Source organism: Echinops telfairi, unplaced genomic scaffold (assembly GCF_000313985.2).
Source record: "Echinops telfairi isolate 266 unplaced genomic scaffold, ASM31398v2 ScPeMD7_655;HRSCAF=1070, whole genome shotgun sequence".
Classification (NCBI taxonomy): domain Eukaryota; kingdom Metazoa; phylum Chordata; class Mammalia; order Afrosoricida; family Tenrecidae; genus Echinops; species Echinops telfairi.
In genome coordinates this window covers 25,853,029-25,870,118 of record NW_022104553.1, presented here as the reverse complement: position 1 = coordinate 25,870,118, position 17,090 = coordinate 25,853,029, and the positions used below count along the sequence as shown (strand labels likewise).

The following is a 17,090-nucleotide window of genomic DNA, read 5'->3' as shown; positions in this document are numbered from 1 at the left end:
CCTGAAGTGGCGGCTCCGCTGTCCCGGACCGGGTGTTTAGTGAGGGGGGCCTAAAACAGTGGCTGAGTGGGGTGGGTTCTTGTCAACAACGTACCACGATTAGGTACTCCACCTGCATCAAATGATCAAATTGAGGTTAACTGAGGACGTGGTAGAAAGTATGTGACCTTAAACTAGCCCTATTTTAAGAGCTCCATTGTTCTGAGATGGAAATGTTTTCAAATACACATTCTCCAGACAATAATGTGGCCGCTGCAATAGCCCTCCATTAAGGAGCGGTCTTATAGGAGCTACCATATTAGATGAATCAGGTTCTAGTCAAACCACCACCAAATGTAGCAACGCCCTGAGGAGAGAGAGCTCAGTGGGGTTTGAGGCCAACTAGCACTAGGTCAAGACGATGGCTCATCTCACTGCTTGCTTATTATGTTAACCTGCTTTATGATAGTACCTATTGTTATATGTAGGCTGTATAATGTGTTTGCCTTTTGGAAGATCTGTAAACCCTATTATATATACCCACTGGCAAATACATTCACTCTCTCAGTCCTGATATGGGAGGAGGAGCCCCTGGTGCCCCACTGTCTGTCTGTGTGTCTTTAACATCAATTCTTTACACGCATCACATCGTGATTTCCACCTGAGACTATGGGATACAGAGAGTGACGTGCTGTCTGCTTATCGGGTTGGGATTTAAGTTCACCCAGAGGTAACTCAGAAGAAAGGCCTGGCAGTCTACCAGGGAACACCCTGCTGCTGACAGCTCTACAGCACACAGCAGTACTCTGGCCCACAAGGGCTGCGACCACGAGTCTGAATTGAGGGATGAGAGGCTGTCTCGGGCTGACCCCTGCTGTGCAACTAGGCACCCACCTGTCGAAGGCCTTCACGCGACCCAGAAGCTTCTTGTTGTTGCGGCAGTTGATGAGCACCTGGGTGTTGTTCTTGACCGACTGCGTGAGCACGGAGAGGGGCCCCGTGTTGAACTCCTCCTCCTCCCGCTTCTGCAGCTCCTCCGGGGTCATCTCGCTCTTGGGCTTGTTGAGGAGGCTCCTGGGGAGCAGGGTGGGGTACAACAAGGCTTGTAGGTCAGAGGCACTACGGTTCGGAGAACAGCCGGGGGATCATCCCTGTGCCCCCAGCGCTTCTTCAGCGCAGTGTCAGCAGCGCAACCAATTCCCCAGCGCAACTTCCGGTGGGAAGAGGCAGGTCAATGATCCGATGAAGAGTCTGCCAGTCTATGGCACGTTAGGAGAAGCGATTTTAAAAGCCCCAATCAGCTGCCTTCACATCAATCCCAACTCACGGCGTTAAAAAGATGAAAGACCCCCACATATTTACAGGCAGCGCTCCGGCACACCCCCAGGCTCTGCTCCCACCAACTGTCCTCCTGAGTAATCCATTAGGCAATCCCAACCCCAAACTAAACCCACTGCTGACTGATCACTCCAGACTCGAAACCGCTTTGGTACCAAGTTTCCTTGGAAACCCAGAGGAGTCTTCTCATAGGGTGGCAATACGTTGGGCTGCTAGTTGGAAAACTCAGCAGTTCGAAACCACCAGCCACTCTGTGGGAGACAGATGTGACTCTCTACTTGCAAACAGGTACAGCCTGGCAAACCCACAGAGGCAGTTCTACTCGGCCCTCCAGGGGCACCCCGAGTCAGCACTGACTCAAAACCAAGTGAGCTTTGTTGTTTTTTGCGGGGAGGGGGGTGTTCCCAGGCTGTTATGGGAGTAGACATCTTCATTTTTCTCCTTCAGAGCTAGTGGGGGGTTTGAACCACGGACCTTGCGGTTAGCCGCCAAACTCACAGCACCACCAGGGGCTCCTTGAACGTTCACCTTAGGGCCTATGTATTTGCTTCCTTCTTAAAGGCAGTTTTATTGACCTATAATTCACATATAATACCATTTAATGGTTTAAATATATTTAGGAGAGACCGCCACAGTCAGTTTGGGTACGTTTTCTTCATTCTCGTAGCATGCATTTGCTTCTTCACTAGCCGGGATACTCCCTAGGTTGCATATCCGTGGTTCCCTCCCTGCTGTTCCCAGGACATCCTTGCCAGGGTCAGCTTTTTCACGCGGCCTCTGGGTCTCTACGGAGTTACTGTCCCCAAATTGCCCTTCCTCATTGTTTTCACCTGGTTCTACACATGGATTGAAAAACAAACACGTTATCTATCATCCATGATTTGGAATCAATCTGATAGCCACTTGTTTGTGAACTTTTAACACAACACATACTTTTTACTATTATTAGTTGCCTGCTTCTCTCCCCTGAAACCCTCTTTATTAAGGAACGTGTTTTATCTATTTTTTTTTTGGCGGGTAGAATTTCTGCTTTACTCAATGAGGTATCCCAGCGATCTAAAGCAGTGCCTGGTACAAAAGGAACACCGGTAACTATTTGGGGGATACATGAATAATATCAGTCTAGTGACTCCTCATCCATAATCCTCGAACTCCTGGGAGAACCACCAGGAAATTATCCGGGTGAGTCTCCCACCTCAAATCGTTTTCCGCATTCGCCTTCCCCAGGTTCTTTATCCATAGACTTGCTTCCTCTTAAAATTCATCTCAATAAGACTAGTTATTTGGGAAAGCTCCCAGCTCGTTTGCTGATAAGGAACTCCCGCCCTCCTGAATTTTAGGATCCGAGAAAGGCTCCATCCATTCACGTTGCAGGGAAAAGTGCGCCACTTTACCCATCAAACGTCCGCCTCGACCCCCGGCTGGCTACCAAGAAAGCGCCCGATTCAACCTCTTCCAACTTTTAAGCGACCACGTTTGCATCCTCAACCCGCCTCCCGCCGCCCCGTCCCCGCCGGGCCTCACATGGTGCTAGCTGCGTCCTCCGATCAAACCCGTCTTCTCCGCGTTGCTTCTGCCTTTGAAAGGAGAGGCGGGACTTCCGTTTCCTTCGATCCACTTCCGCTGGCGCCTGCGCGCAAACCTAATGAGCGGACGGGGGCGTGGCCTGTAGTCATAGCGACCCCCGCCAGCGGTGCGTAGGGGGTGGGCTAGAAACCTTGCGTAGCGGTTCGAGACCATTCGGGGCAAATGTTTCCGTCGTTTTAAGGGGAAACCAAAGAATTATGTCGCTGTAGGACGGGATAGGCTAACGAGAGAAAACGCCGCTCATTCCAAATGCCCGCCGTCTGGGCATTTAGGCGCGGCTCCCGAAGAACGAATCCTCTCCCAGCTGCAAGATGCCGCCCGTTTTGCCACAGGATGATTCATTTGGGCTTCTATTCCTTCAACTGGGCACAACCAACCCCTGGTCTACATCCGGGAGGGGCGTGGACGTATGCCGGTTACGTCGACGGTTTTCCAGGAGCGAACGCTTCCCATTGGCTTTCCCTCTTCCGTTGAGGCGGAGCCCAGCTCTTTCGCGCTCCCTGTTGGGTTGTGGTCCTCCCGAGGGAGCCAATCGTTGTGCCCCAGGGAGGCAGGGAGGTGTGTCCTCAGACCGAGAGTTCCCATTGGCTTCCCTCCTCGCCGGTGGGCGGGACAATGCCGTCGCTCTGATCTCTCATTGGCCCCCAAATTGCATGAGGTGGGACTTGGCTGGGCCTGAAGTGGCGGCTCCGCTGTCCCGGACCGGGTTGCTGGGCAAAGCTACCATGCGTCCCGGGAACCGCGGGCGGCCTCGGCTGCGGCTCGGGGAACGCGGCCTCTTGGAGTCGCCCTTGCCGCCCAAGCGCCGCCTGCTACCGAGGGTGCCGCCGTTGCCCCTGCTGCTGCTGGCGGTGGCTGTAGCCTGGACATTCTACACGGTCTGGAGCGGCTGGCACCGGGGTTCCGAGGAGCTGTTACTGGCCCGGCAGCAGCGGGTGAGGCCAGGCGCAGGCCCGGGCTCTGAGGGACCCCTCATTCCCCGCCAGCCCTCTCCAGGGTGTGGGGTTGACTGACGTGGCTTTCTGGTCATCCCCTAACCGCAGGTGCAGCTAGTTTGGTCACTCTAGCACTTGCACCTCCCAACGAATTAAGGTTCCGCGTTTGTTTTCTAACTGCGTCTGCCTCCCGGAGGGTCTGGAGTGGTCAAGACTTGAGAGTGGGGCGATCTGGGTTCTAGTCCTCATTCAGCTACTGGGAAAAGACCCGTCCTCAGCCTGGCCTTGCATTTCCCCACCGGGATTGGGGGTGGGCTGGACCAAGTGGCCTCCCAGGGGCTTTTTTCTTCTGGAGCTGAGATTTCGGCCTTTGAAGCTCCCAATGCTTATGATGAGACGGCCCCGGGCTCCTCGGGCCATCTGAATGGGGATTGTTCTCGTGTCTGACCCTGCCCCCTCTCCACCCTTCCCCTCTGCCAAGGCTCCGTTGGTCGGAAGCCTTTCCGAAGCCCGGCTGAGGAGAGTGGTCGGACAACTGGACCCACAGCGCCTCTGGGACACTTATCTGCGCCCCCTGCTGGTCGTGCGGCCTCCAGGTAGTCCCGGCAATCTTCAAGTCCGGAAGGTAAGGGGCCCGGGACCCCCAGGCCGTGAGCCACCCAGTTCGCAGGAGAATGAACAGGAATTGGTCATTGCGGCCAAAAGCACAGAACAGTTAAGGCGCACAGGTGAGACTTGGACTGGAAGCTATCTGATTGCAGTCTCACGAGACTGTACTGCCCTCTTCAAAAGCTGACCATAGGTGCCAGGCACAAACATAGGGGGAACTGAGGCTCACAGAGGTTTTTCAGCTTGCCCCTGTCCTGTCGCTAATAATGGTTTACCCCCCCAAGAGCACTAGGGGCCTCGTGGGCTGTGCACTGAGCTGCAACAGCAGCAGGTCAGCATTTTGAGCCCACCAGCCCTTCCCGAAGAAGAAAGATGAGACTGTCTGCTCCCATCAAGATCCTGCTCGCTGCAGTCGGCCTCTCCGTGGGCCAACCCGAGCTGGACGTGGAACTGGCACCTGAAGACGAGGGGACAGCGGAAGGCCCGGACGAGGCTGGCCGGCCACCGCCTGAGTGACTGCAGCCGCTGGCCCTGTGGGCAGGACAGCCTGGGGCCTGCAGGCCTGGACATTAAAATCTGACCCAACGTTCCGAAAAAAGAAAAAAAAGATTCTGCTTGCTGGCTTGGGTGTTTTGGACTCTTTCTGTCCACCTCCACCTCCTCCAAGTGTGTAGGACAGGGCAGAACTGCCCATTCGGGTAGCCAAGGCTGTACATCCTTAAGGAAGCCGGATCTTTCTCCCATGGACCGGCTGGTGGGTTCAAACCACCCGCCTTTTGGTTAGCAGCCAAGCGAGCCTGAACCACTGTGCCCCTGGGGATGCTAAGTTGCCTTCAGTTCTGACTCACGGTCACCCCAGATGTGCAGGCTAGAATTGCTACAAGGCTGTGACCTTCCGGTTTTCAAGGCTGTGACCTTCCGGAAGTGGGTTGTCAGGCCTTTCTTTGGTGGCATCTACGGGGTGGTTCGAACCCCCGACCTTATGGTTCCTAGTGGAGTGCTTAACTGAGCCATCTGGGGGCTCCTGAAAAGTTTGAAGCCAATGCCAGCTCAGTCTCTCAGCATGTGACCAGAGACCGGTGTCCTAACCTCTCCATTGCCTGTTTCCCTGTCTGAATAGTGGGGCCGATGACAATCCCTGCCCTGTTGCATTCTGCAGAGCGGACAGAGCAAGGCCGGCCCATATTGACCGGTGCTTTTTCAGAACCGACTTTGGCGACGCTTGCCTGGCATGCCCTAGGGCAGTGGTTCTCAACCTTCCTCATGCCTCGACCGTTTTATACAGTTCCTCATGTGGTGGTGACCCCCCAGCCATAAAATTATTTTCCTTGCTACTTCATCACTGTTATTTTGCTCCTGTGATGAATCGGGCGACCCCTGTGAAAGGGTCGTTCCACCCCCAAAGGGGTCATGACCCACAGGTTGAGATCTGCTGCCCTAGGGGCTTGGCAGAAATGTGTCAAGGGAAGTTTTAAACCTGGGATTTGCTGGTGGACCCCATAGCTCTGCATGGCTCAGGAGAAATACCGTACTTCTATTTCCAACCTAACACCCCCACCCCCACGCCCTGCCTGCCCTCCCACCTCTCTCTCATCACCAGTTCCTGGAGACCACACTGCAGTCCCTGACAGCCGGCTGGCACGTGGAGCTGGACCCTTTCACAGCCTCCACACCCCTGGGGCTGCTGGATTTCGGCAACGTGGTGGCCACGCTGGACCCGAGGGCTGCCCGCCACCTCACCCTCGCCTGCCATTATGACTCGAAGCTCTTCCCTCCGGGGTCAGCGCCCTTTGTTGGGGCCACAGATTCAGCAGTGCCCTGCGCCCTGCTGCTGGAGCTGGCCCGGGCCCTGGACCTGGAGCTGAGCAAGGCCAAGGAGCAGGTGAGGAGATGGGAGCTGGCGGTGGGGGATGGCCCAGCCCTCTTGCCTGGGTGTTTGTCACGTTTCTGGTCTTCCTGCTTTTAGGCCGTGTAGCGAGGGTCCTGGGTTTGAAACCTGGCCAGGTTCCCATTTGGTTCAGAGCCTATACAGAGGCTCTCTCTTGGCCCCTGAGTTGTGTTGTGCCCGGTCTAAGCTCAGCTCCCACCCCCTACCCACCAGCCCCTCGACTTTATCCACACTGGCCTCCTCTGCGCCCCGAGCCCTCACATTTCCCATCAGCCTCAGGACATTTGCACTAGCTCTTTTCTCTCTGCTGGGAAGTCGACAGAAGAAACAGGGGCTGGCACTAAGCAATCACTGCAGCCAGGTGACCCAGGAGCTAGAAGGTCCAAAATCAATCCAGCCAGACTGCTCCTTAGCATCGAGGATGGCAAGACTTCGTCTCGTGTCTGTGGACACGTCATTAGGGGCGGCCAGCCTCTGGAGGGGACATCATGCTGGGCAGACGGTCAGCATAAAAGAGGGAGACCCTGTAGGAGATGGATTTATGCAGTGGATACAAGAGTCGGCTCCAATCTAGTCGTGACTGTGAGGATGGCAGGGCCACGTTTGGGTTTGTTTTACACAGGGTCCCTATTATGAGTCAGAACCGAGTCAAGGCCACCGAACAACAGCCCAGCTCAGAATCGGCTTTGGGCCCCTAGACTTTCCTAGGAGGTCGAGCATACACGCTCTCTTTGGAGATACAAAGCCAGGAGGAAGTGCGAGAGGGTGGAAGCCAAGGCCTGGCACTGGCCCACCCCTGCCACCCCTCCCCACAGGCAGCCCCGGTGAGCCTGCAGTTGCTCTTCTTGGATGGCGAAGAGGCGCTGAAGCAATGGGGACCCAAGGACTCTCTTTATGGCTCCCGTCACCTGGCGCAGCTCATGGAGTCGGCCCCGCACAGCCCCGGCCCCACCAGGATCCAGGCGATTGTAAGACCACGGCTGCTCTCTGTGTCCAAAGGAGGAGGGAGGCGGTGCGGCCAGCCTCCTCCATCCCGGTTTCTCCTTGTAGGAGCTCTTTGTGCTTCTGGACCTCCTGGGAGCGCCCCACCCCACCTTCTACAGCCACTTCCCCCGCACGACCCGCTGGTTCCATCGCCTGCGGGGCATCGGTGAGGTGGGAGGCAGGCAGGGGACTGCCTGGAATCCTCCGCAGGGACGGTGGGGGTGGCCGGGGAGTGGACAGGCCACTTGCCCTCTTTAGAATCCACCATCCTTTCTCTTCATCTCAACGGTCTGGAAGAAAGGCAGGCCGAGGCACCCAAGGACCGCTGAAGGGGCCCGGCATAAACACACGGGCTCTGGGTCAGGCAGGCTTGGGTTCCAACCCTGGCTTGACCCCCTCCCAGCTGCATGGACTCTTCCCTCTCTGCCTCAGTGTCCCTCTGCAAAATGGACACAGAGGTGTCCAAGATAGGGATGGGGACCTTGCAGGCTCAGAGGGACCCAGTGGGACCAGAAACAGAGGGAGCCCACAGGAAGGGCTAGCGAGCTGCCTTTCCCCGGCGCCCTGGTGGTGCAGCGGGTTGAGCACCGGCAAGCTGACCGGAAGTATGGTCATGTGAACCCACTCGTGGCTCTGCGGAAGAGAGATGAGGCTGTTGGTGCCCCAATGACTGCCAGCCTCGGAGACACGCAGGAAGCAGTTCTACTCTGCTCTGTAGTGACCTTACGGGTCAGCATCAACTTGGTGGCTGTGCGTTAAGTTGCCTTTCTTTCTTTTAGCGTTCAGGTCCTATCGGGAGAACCAGTGTATGATCCCTTCCATGTGTGAGCAGGGGTGGGGATGGGTTGGGCTTTGACCCCTCAGGCACTGACCCTCGCTCTCCAATCCACCCCTTCCACCCCCCAGAGAAGCGTCTGCACCGATTGAACCTGCTGCAGTCACACCCCCAGGAGCTGATGTACTTCCAGCCGGGGGAGGCCCCTGGCTCTGTGGAAGACGACCACGTCCCCTTCCTGCGGCGAGGTACAGGGGGCTGGGGAGGTACAGGGGACGGCGGGCCCACCGCGGGGCCCTTCCCCAACCCCTTCCCAGGGCTAGAGGTCAAGGGCCAGTTGCTGAACCTCTTTGCGCCTCGATGCCCGCCTCGGTCAGATGGGCAGGAGAGTCCTCATCTCTTGTGGACAGAGCCCTGGTGGCACAGTGGGGTAAGCGCTCAGCCGCCAACCGACAGTTGAGGAGTTTGGACCCACAGGAGGAAGATGAGGCAGTCTACTTCTCTAAAGACCTGAAACTTCAGAAACCCCGTGTGGCCGCTCTCCTCTGCCCCAGAGGGTCCCCAGGGGCCGGAACCCACCTGATAGCAGCGGGTTTGGTTTGGTTTTTTTAAAGATCTGTGTTAGAGTGGACTGAAAGACCTGGCTTGCACCAGTGCCTGGCAGGTCATGAGCAAGCACCGAAGAGATGTTAGCTCTGATTACTGTGCCCCCACGACTGCAGCACTCTGACGGCTCTCACAAGCAGAGTTACTCTCTTACGGTCGCAGGCTGCTGTGCTTGTTGCTAGGAGCTGTCGAGTCAGCACAGACTGGTCGTTTAGGAGGCTGGGGGCTCAAATTTAGGGGGCCAGCCGAAAGGGAAGGCTCTTGCTGTTGGCTCTGGGTCCTTGTCTCCTTTCACCGTCTGTGGGCCTGGAGCATCCCTTGGGGACCACCATGTGCGGCGGCGGCAACCTTCCCCTGGGTCTAGGAGGTTCTCAGCCCAGGGACGCTGCGTCCAATGAAGCCGCTCAGCTCCTGCCTCTGCTCTCTTGGTGGTGGTAGGTGCCCAGTGGCAGGGTTTTCTAGCTTTCGCCTTTTAGTTCCGAGTTCCGAAAGTGCCAGGTCTTGTGGGCATGAGGGAAGGTTACACAGGTCTGGACCTGGGCGCCTGGCTCTGCACTGGGTCTCAGGTGGGCCTGAGTGTCTTCTGTCACCCACAGGAGTCCCGGTGCTCCACCTCATCTCCACACCCTTCCCCTCTGTCTGGCACACACCTGCTGACTCCGAGGCCAACCTCCACCCACCCACCGTCCACAACCTCAGCCGCATCCTCGCCGTATTCCTGGCTGAATACCTGGGACTCTAACCTGCCAAGCTGATCTCCAATGGGAGAGGGGTAGGCATCTCACTCCTCGAGAGATGTGCCCAGCAGGGGACATGCCGAGGGCACCTGGAGTCAGTGGACCTCAGGCCTGGCTCCCCTTGGATGTGCTGGTTTGTCCTGCTTGTGCCCTTCTTTCCTCTGACTCTCTCAAACCACCATCCTCCAAAGACTTGGCAGAAGCCACCGTGGTGACAAAGACCAAAAGCATAAGAGCGTGGCCCCTGTTTCAAGAGGAACGAATGCTTGCTCAGAAGGCTGACGGAGCCGAGTGCCCTTGTCTGTGGACAGGCGTCTGGACCTGCAGCACCTCCCGACTGAGTTTGTCAGTTCCTCCTTCAGGGCAACAGCCTAGGTACTGCATCAGTCCAAACCTTCACACGGGACCCAAAGTGTGTGTGCTTATAAGCATGGAACAGAGAGAGAAGCCAACCTTCGGGAAAACTGGATTCTACCAGACCCAATGGGCAATAAGACAGCGTGTTTCTGCAAATCTGGTTCCGAGGAACTAGTGTCAGTAGGTGTTGCAGGAAACATGGGGTACAGCACTCAGGCGTTAGAAGACTGTTCCTTACTATATAACGTGAGTGCTCCACAGAAGGAGGACACGAGGCTGGGGAGCCCTAGGAAAGCAATGTTTACGTGCTTGGCGGTTCCTTGAAAGGTGGTTCGAACCCACTCAGCTGCTCCTCGGGAGAAAGAGGAGTCCCGGAAAAACTTCGTCCTTGGCAGTTCCGCTCTGTCACCCGGGGTCGCTGTGAGTCAAAATCGACGTGGCAGCACCCAACCTCCACAGGTCCGCGTTTCCCTCAAGATACTTGACTGTGTTGTCGGTGCCGGTTGAGTTGATCCTGACCCAGAGTGACCCCGTGCACCACAGGCTGAAACGCTGCTCGCTGCTCGGCCAGGTGCAGTGTCCATCTCCTGGAGGCTCGCTCCTCTTTGTCACTGCCCTTTGACCCTACCAAGCACGAGGGCCCCTTCTGAAAACACACCCAAAGGACGCGAGACAACAACGTCTTGCCAGAGTCACTTCTAAGGAGCATTCTGGCCGTCCTTGCCCCACAACAGGGTTGTGCTTCTGGCAGTCTGTGGTACTTTCATCTTCTCCGCCAGCACCCTAATTCAAATGGCATCGATCTGTCTTTAGCCTTCCTTTCTGGGACCTCGATGAGGGAGCTGCTTAGAGACGGGGGGCCTTGAGGATATACCACGGGCAACAGGGGGCTTGACAGCTGGGGAACATTTATGGGAGACAAGGAAAGGACAAGACTTGAGTCATTCCTCCGCCCCCCTTCCCCGCCGGCTGGTGTACCTACTGTGTGCCAGACTTGGGAACTGATGGGTAGGTGTCAGGGCAGTTCTAGGGAGGGGCTGAGGTAGAAGGGTATATCCCAACCTTCTCTCCTCGGACTCAGCCGGGGCACTTAATGGAAAATGCAAGTCTTTCAGGTGCCACCCTAGCTAGACCTGCTGAATTAGAATTCTGCCACAAAGGAATCTCGTGATGGGCCGAGCGTCAGATACGCTGCCCTGAAGAATATGCGTACGGTGTTCACAGCTGCTAAGCACATGTCACAAGAACTCGCTTCTCGGTGTGTGTGTGTGTGTGTGTGTGTGTGTGTGTGTGTGTGTCCCCCGGCTCTGTACCTGCTGGTCTCGAGATAACTCATGAGGCCGCCAGAGTGGAGGGATGTCCCCAAGGGCAGGTGAGCGGAGGGTTATTCAGCAGGGAAAGGTGCACCTTAGCCTGCCAGCCAAGTCAAGGCTGAAGGAGGAGATGATTCGCGGGAGCAAACTGCAGGACCGACTCAGGTTATTAAATGAAAAGGCCCCGGATTCAGGAGATCCTGCGGTAAAAATGCAAGCCACCCCGTCATCCCCGAGTCAAATCCAACTCATGGCCACCCCATGTGTTCCAGAGTAGAGCTACGCCGTGGGGGTTTCTGGGATGTGGCTTTTACACAAGGCAGATCTCCAGGCCTTTGATGCCACTGCGTGGGGCGGGACCCAGCACTCTCAGGTTGCTAAACCAAACCTATTGCTGTCAAGTGCATTTTGACTCCCAGTGACCCGACAGACGGCTTCTGAGGCTGGACATCTTTATAGGAGCAGAGAGCCTCATCTTTCTCTCTTCGAGGTGACAGGGGGATCTGAACTGATGACCTTGTGGTTAGAAGCCCTCTGTTTATTCAACATCGTCACAGACCTCATGTACCACAGTAAAAACTGCCATCGAGCAGATTCCAAATGATAGCAATCCTCTAAGGCAGAGTAGAGTTACCCTTTCGAGGCTCTGAGGCTTTAAATCTTTACGGGAGCAGATAGGCTCGTGGATTCAAACTGCTGACCTTGTGGTTCACAGCTCAGCCCATAACCCACAATAGCACCAGAGTACCTTACTCCTCGTAGTAGCTGGTATAGTGTGTTCCTACTACGTGCCGGCACCCCGGGCCCCTTACAGACATCAACCTACTTCATAATCTACCCTCCAATCCTGAGGTGGACACAGTTCCGGTTCTCACGGTACGATGAGACAGCTGAGGCTGAGCAATGTGAAGAGCTAGCGGCTTACAGAGCCCAACTTCTCTTTGCTGACAGTCTGCCCAGCTCTTGTGTCCTACCGCCCTCCCCAAATTTCACCTGTGTTGGGGGAATGATGTGTGGTCAGCTGATGTTTTAATTGGCTGCAAGATACAGCAGGTTTGCACTGGAGGCAGGACATTATAGGTCGTGAATAGGCCCCCTGGTGGCACAGTGGTCCTAGGTTGGGCTGCTAACGGCAAGGTCAGCCACTCAAAACCCCCAGCAGTTCCACTGAGAAAGCTAAGGCTTCCTGCTCCTGTAGTCTCGGAAACCCACAGGAGCAGCTCTACCCTGTCCGAAAGGGCTGCCGAGTAGGAATACATTGGCGGCAGTGAGTGTTATTGGAAGGGGAATAAGCTCAGACAGGGGAAATGGCTCACAGCGGTATCACCTGTCAGGGACCTGAAGGACCGTCCTATTTGTTGTTTGTTGTGTGACAGGTTGCCAAGTGCATCACACATACCGTGTCACCGAGTGTGTCCGTGTGTGTGAAACGTGCTTAGTGACGTTCCTTCAAGGGCCACTCCCTGCAGGGCCCCTAGGCATCAGGCACTGGGCCACATGCTTTAAGGACCTTGTTTGCTTGAATCCTCAGGTCCTTTCAAGGTTAAGATTGTTGGCTCCATCTTACGCTGCTGATACTGGGCAAGGTGTTTCCCCAGTGCCCACAGCCAAGAGAAGGAAGCCCTGGTGGCTTAAGCCTGTGGGATAAGCAGTGGGCTGCTAACTGCAAGGTTAGTGGTTCAAACTCACCAGCCCGCTCTGCAAGAGAAAATGAGGCTTTGCAATCTTGGAAACTGTAAGGAGCAGTCCGGCTGTACTTGATAGCTATGGATTTGGTTTCATTTTTGGCATGGCCAATAGCGGAGCCCTGGTGTTGCCACAGGCAAAGCGCTCGACGGTGAATCAAAAGGTTGGTGGCTTAAACCCAGTCAGTGGCCCCAGGGAGAAAAGACTTGGCAGTCTTCCTGGGACGATTACAACTTCAGGGCCGTTCTGTCACATGGAGCCACTGCGAGTTGAAATCACTTGACAGCCCCTAACAACACAACCAGTAGGCCCTGCAGCTGCCACAAGGGTGCATGATTAACAGTTTCTGAGCACCCTAGATAAACAACTATCAATCTAAGTTGTTCGTATGATTTCTTCAGATCAATCTCCCAAATCCTGCACCTGCGCACACTTTTCACTTACTCTGCTTCTGGCTCATTGGGCTATTTGGTGTATGACCCGTCTGCAATGTTCTACCATCATCCGTTTAAATGCCTTGCCCTTTCTCATGATTCTGGAATGCGACCTATTAAACCTTCTCATTGTGTCCCCCACAACCTTTCTTATTCTCGGGGTTTGTTTCCTCCCTGTGCCGTAATGGGAACCATTTCTTTCTGACCTCGTTTCTAGTTCAAGAACTCTTTCTTCAGCTCTGTCGCATCTGTTTAACCCCGCCATTTGAGGTTAAAAAAAAAATTTTTTTTTTGGCTTACTGTATTTTTCATTTCCACGTTTTCTTATCATTTTTCCCTTTCACATCTACTAGGTTACTTTTTAAAGACTGGGGTATGTACAGGCACTTCTCTCGTTACTCGTTGATTCAAAGCAAGTAACAAAGGGGGAAAAAGCCAACGAAAGTTGTCTGATGACAGCATTTCAACACCTGAAGTGTCTGCGGGCCTGTTTTGGTTCTCTGTTGTTTCTGCTGGTTCTTGCTCAAATGCTTTACTTCATTCACGTTTGGTTATTTGACTGTGAACCATTCACTGAGTGAAAAATTACTTAGGAACATTCTGACAGTGCTTTCTACCGGATAACCTCTGGTCAGACGTTTTACCTGCCAGTTCCCGATGCAAATCTAGACTACAAATCTGTGACCAGGGGTGGCCCATGGCCACAAAATACAAGCCTTAATGATTTTCTTTCCTTGGGTCATATGCACCCTTGAGCATTTAGGACAGTGGTTCTCAACCTGTGGGTCGAGACCCCTTTGGGGGCCGAAGACCCTTTCACAGGGGTCGCCCCATTCATTAACAGTAGCAAAATTATAGTTATGAAGTAGCAATGAAAATAATTTTATAGTGGGGGGGTCACTACCACATGAGGAACTGTATTAGATGGTCGAGAACCACTGATCTAGAACATTCTGCAATGTTCTGGATAATCCTTACCTGAGCTTGCAATTCTCTGGGATTTCAGCTCCTCTGTGATCCCCCACATTGGGTAGGCTTTGGCCTTGACTTCTACCTGCTTGCCCCCACAAAGCTGCCAAATGAGGGCCCCAAGCTGGTCCCCATCAACAGTCCCTTCATAACCCCCGTGGCTTCAGCACCTGTTGTATCCTTTCCTGTAATTTCTGGCCTGGGGGTGAGGTGGGATGGTCCTAATTCCAATTTACTTGCTATCTGAGGCTTTGAAGGAAATTCTATAAATTTCCCATTGTTTTCAGTGGGTGAATGGGTGCAGTAATCCAGCGCACCAGACCCCTGAAGTCCCGGGAAACATCCAGGTCTCTGCGTTTGACGCCTCCATACCAACTACTCAAACCTCGGAGAGCCAGAGCTTCCAGGTCTCCCAGGTTTCTCTGCTTTTTGATCGTCTTACCACTTTTCTCTCACTTTGGTGGCAAAAATTTCCATTTTCCTCCCTAGGGATTTCCACCATTCACAGGGTTCTGGCTCTCTCGGGGTGTATTGACTCTCTAGAAAATTTGACTCCCAGATAAGAATATCAGAGCCTCTACTTAACCATTCTTCCCCCTCTTCTAGACTTTTTAAGTTCCCATTTTATTTAGTATAATGATCCGTACACTATTTAAACCATAATCAAAGGAATCTTTTTAGCAAAAGAGGTTTTTTTCTGGGGCACAGCGCAGTCCGCTCTGGCTAAGTCTGCCTCACTGAGAGGTATACAGAGGTACAGTGTTGTACGACAGGGAGGCACAGGGCTTTCCCTACTTCTTTGTCCCTTCCTGCAACCTAACTCACTGCCATCAAGGTGATGCCGACTCATACGACCCTATAGGACAGGGCAGAACTGCCCCTGTGGCTTCCCGAGACTGTCACTCTTTACAGGAGTAGAGTGGTTCTCCTGTGGAGCAGCTGGTGGTTTCGAACGGCTGACCTCACAGTTAGCAGCCCCATGCGTAACCACGATGCCAGCAGCCTACAGAAGTGATGCGTTCCAGTGGCTATCCTGGACCATGGGGCCAAGGACCCCAGCCAAGGGTTGATGGGAACAGTGAGCGAGCGGGAGTCTGGCTGTCTGATGACTTTGGAAGACGAAACAACTGCCCGGTCCTGGACTATCGAGGAAAAGCTCCCCATTTTCTTGACGCCACTACGTCGAGATTTTTACCTCCAAGCTGACACACGTGATACAGGTGACGAGTCCACAATAATTTCAAGTGAAGGGGCACGGCTTAGGAGACCTCTGCTCTCAACTCCCCACGTGGCCACACACAGGCCCAGGACGCTTCGCAACATGCCCCCCTTTCCCAAGGTCCCCCCCTCAACAACACACAAACCAGTCTGAGCCCAGCCTTATAAATATTGATTTTATAGAAAGGACCAATTCAAAATTGGTCAAATGCCACACGCTAGAAGCTTCCGGAATCATGTTGATGGGGGTGGGGAAACACAACAAAACCAAAAATACGAACTAAAACCCCCAAACAGAACAAACAAAAATACCTGGACCAGAGGGTCTGAAAATCAAAACTCCCTGTGACCACTGGATTTGAACACCTGTGGCTTGGGGGGATGGGGGCTCAAGAGACACCCCCCCCTCACCCAACACCTGAACAAGTACCCAAGAGTAGGAGGGGAAAAAAGACCACCCAGAACTTGAAACCCACAATCCCTGCCCCCTGGGCCCCCCACGCTGTCACAAGCAAGGCACAGGGCTTCACAGTTTTGTTTTTTGTCATGGGGTGGGGTGTTGCCCATAGCTTAAATAGTGAAGGGGGGGTGCTTTCCCTGCGTCCTCTAGGGTGAGGGTGGAGACCAGTAGCTTGAGGTGAAGGGGAAACGTCTGGCATGGCAGGCTGCTACAAAGGATGCTGCGTGGGCCCTGTGGCCTGCCCGCTCTCTGTGCCCAAGGGTGGCACATCGGGATATTTTTTTAGGGGTGGGGCATGGGCCACCAAAAAACAGTCCCAAAGACAATAATCTGGAGAAGGCAGGCTGGGATGAGAGGGGGGGGGAACCCTTAAGTGGTACCAAAATTAGCTGCCATCTGCTCCCTGATGGTGGGTCCCTGGGGTGTAAGAGTGGCAGGGAGGGTGTTAGGACAGAATGGAGAAATTGTTGAGATGTTGATTAAAGAAATAAAACCAGCCCCCCACCCCCACCCCCCCCGGAAAAAAACCAGAAACAACAAAACTATTCTCTTTGAGGGTCCACTGCCCTGGGTCTGAGGAGTAAGAAACCAACAGGGGTACTTGTACTTGCTGGGGTCGGCCCCCCGAAACCCCCTCTCCCTGCGGCTGGGGGCCGGGGCTGTCCTCCTCCCAGGCCCTGGGTTCCCAGGGGAGGCGGTGCGGAGGGAGGGCACGGCGGGTTCCCAGTGCGCCCTCACCTGCCCTCCTCTCGCCCGCCGGCCCGGCCCCCGCCCGGCCCGTGGCAGGGCAGCACCCAGTTGTTGTCGTGCAGGCCCAGGCGGCAGCCCGGCGTCTCGCGGTCGGCGCGGCGGCAGCACATCCAGTAGGAACGTCCGTAAGGCAGGTCGTGGTGGTAGGGCTTGGGGTGCCAGCGGCACAGCGACACGTCCCCCTTCTCGTACCGCTTGCGGCACTGCTTGCAGGGGTCGTCGCGGTAGAGGGGGTCGCGGCTCCAGCGCGAGTCGGTGGCCCGCACGCCGAACGCCTCGATGATGCCCTGGAAGTGGTGGCAGGTGCACTTGAGGGCCGCCAGGGCCCGCGTGGGCAGGAAGCTGAAGATCTTCACCAGCACGTGCTCGGGCAGCAGCAGCATGTACTGGCGCGGCTCCAGCAGTCGCTGGATCTTGAAGCGGATCTCCAGGAAGTCGTGCGACACGTGCCGGTAGAGCCGGCAC

General features: G+C 55.0%; 3 protein-coding genes across 4 annotated transcripts in view; 1 reads left to right on the top strand and 2 right to left on the bottom strand.

The window, feature by feature from the left end:
* Positions 1–17,090, bottom strand: part of SNRPD2 (small nuclear ribonucleoprotein D2 polypeptide) — a 57,091-nt gene that overhangs the window by 2,062 nt on the left and 37,939 nt on the right. Inside the window, exons 1-2 of one of the 2 annotated variants that reach the window (XM_004710386.3) lie at positions 2,842–2,942; positions 874–1,053 (exon numbers count right to left, since the gene is read on the bottom strand). In XM_004710386.3, coding sequence (XP_004710443.2) covers positions 874–1,053; positions 2,842–2,843 — 182 coding nt within the window. In that variant the 5' untranslated portion in view covers positions 2,844–2,942. Of the gene's footprint in view, positions 1–873; positions 1,054–2,841; positions 2,943–17,090 lie in introns of those variants that run through there. The other variant, XM_045292584.1, reaches the window with a different exon arrangement.
* Positions 3,630–10,545, top strand: QPCTL (glutaminyl-peptide cyclotransferase like). Its single transcript, XM_004710387.3, has 7 exons — positions 3,630–3,839; positions 4,321–4,464; positions 6,049–6,330; positions 7,152–7,304; positions 7,387–7,486; positions 8,227–8,343; positions 9,298–10,545. Exons 1-7 carry the CDS (start codon positions 3,630–3,632, stop codon positions 9,441–9,443), a joined length of 1,152 nt encoding a protein of 383 aa, XP_004710444.1. The 3' UTR covers positions 9,444–10,545.
* Positions 15,577–17,090, bottom strand: part of FBXO46 (F-box protein 46) — a 19,821-nt gene continuing 18,307 nt past the window's right edge. Inside the window, exon 3 of the mRNA XM_004710586.2 lies at positions 15,577–17,089. Within this exon, the coding sequence (XP_004710643.1) occupies positions 16,610–17,089 (480 nt within the window). The 3' untranslated portion in view covers positions 15,577–16,609. The remainder of the gene's footprint in view (position 17,090) is intronic.

Coding starts and splice junctions, on each gene's coding strand:
- QPCTL (XM_004710387.3), top strand. CDS start 3,630: ATGCGTCCCGGGAACCGCGGGCGGCCTCGGCTGCGGCTCGGGGAACGC. Junction 6,331..7,151: donor TGAGCAAGGCCAAGGAGCAG/GTGAGGAGATGG, acceptor CCCTCCCCACAG/GCAGCCCCGGTGAGCCTGCA. Junction 7,305..7,386: donor CCACCAGGATCCAGGCGATT/GTAAGACCACGG, acceptor TTCTCCTTGTAG/GAGCTCTTTGTGCTTCTGGA.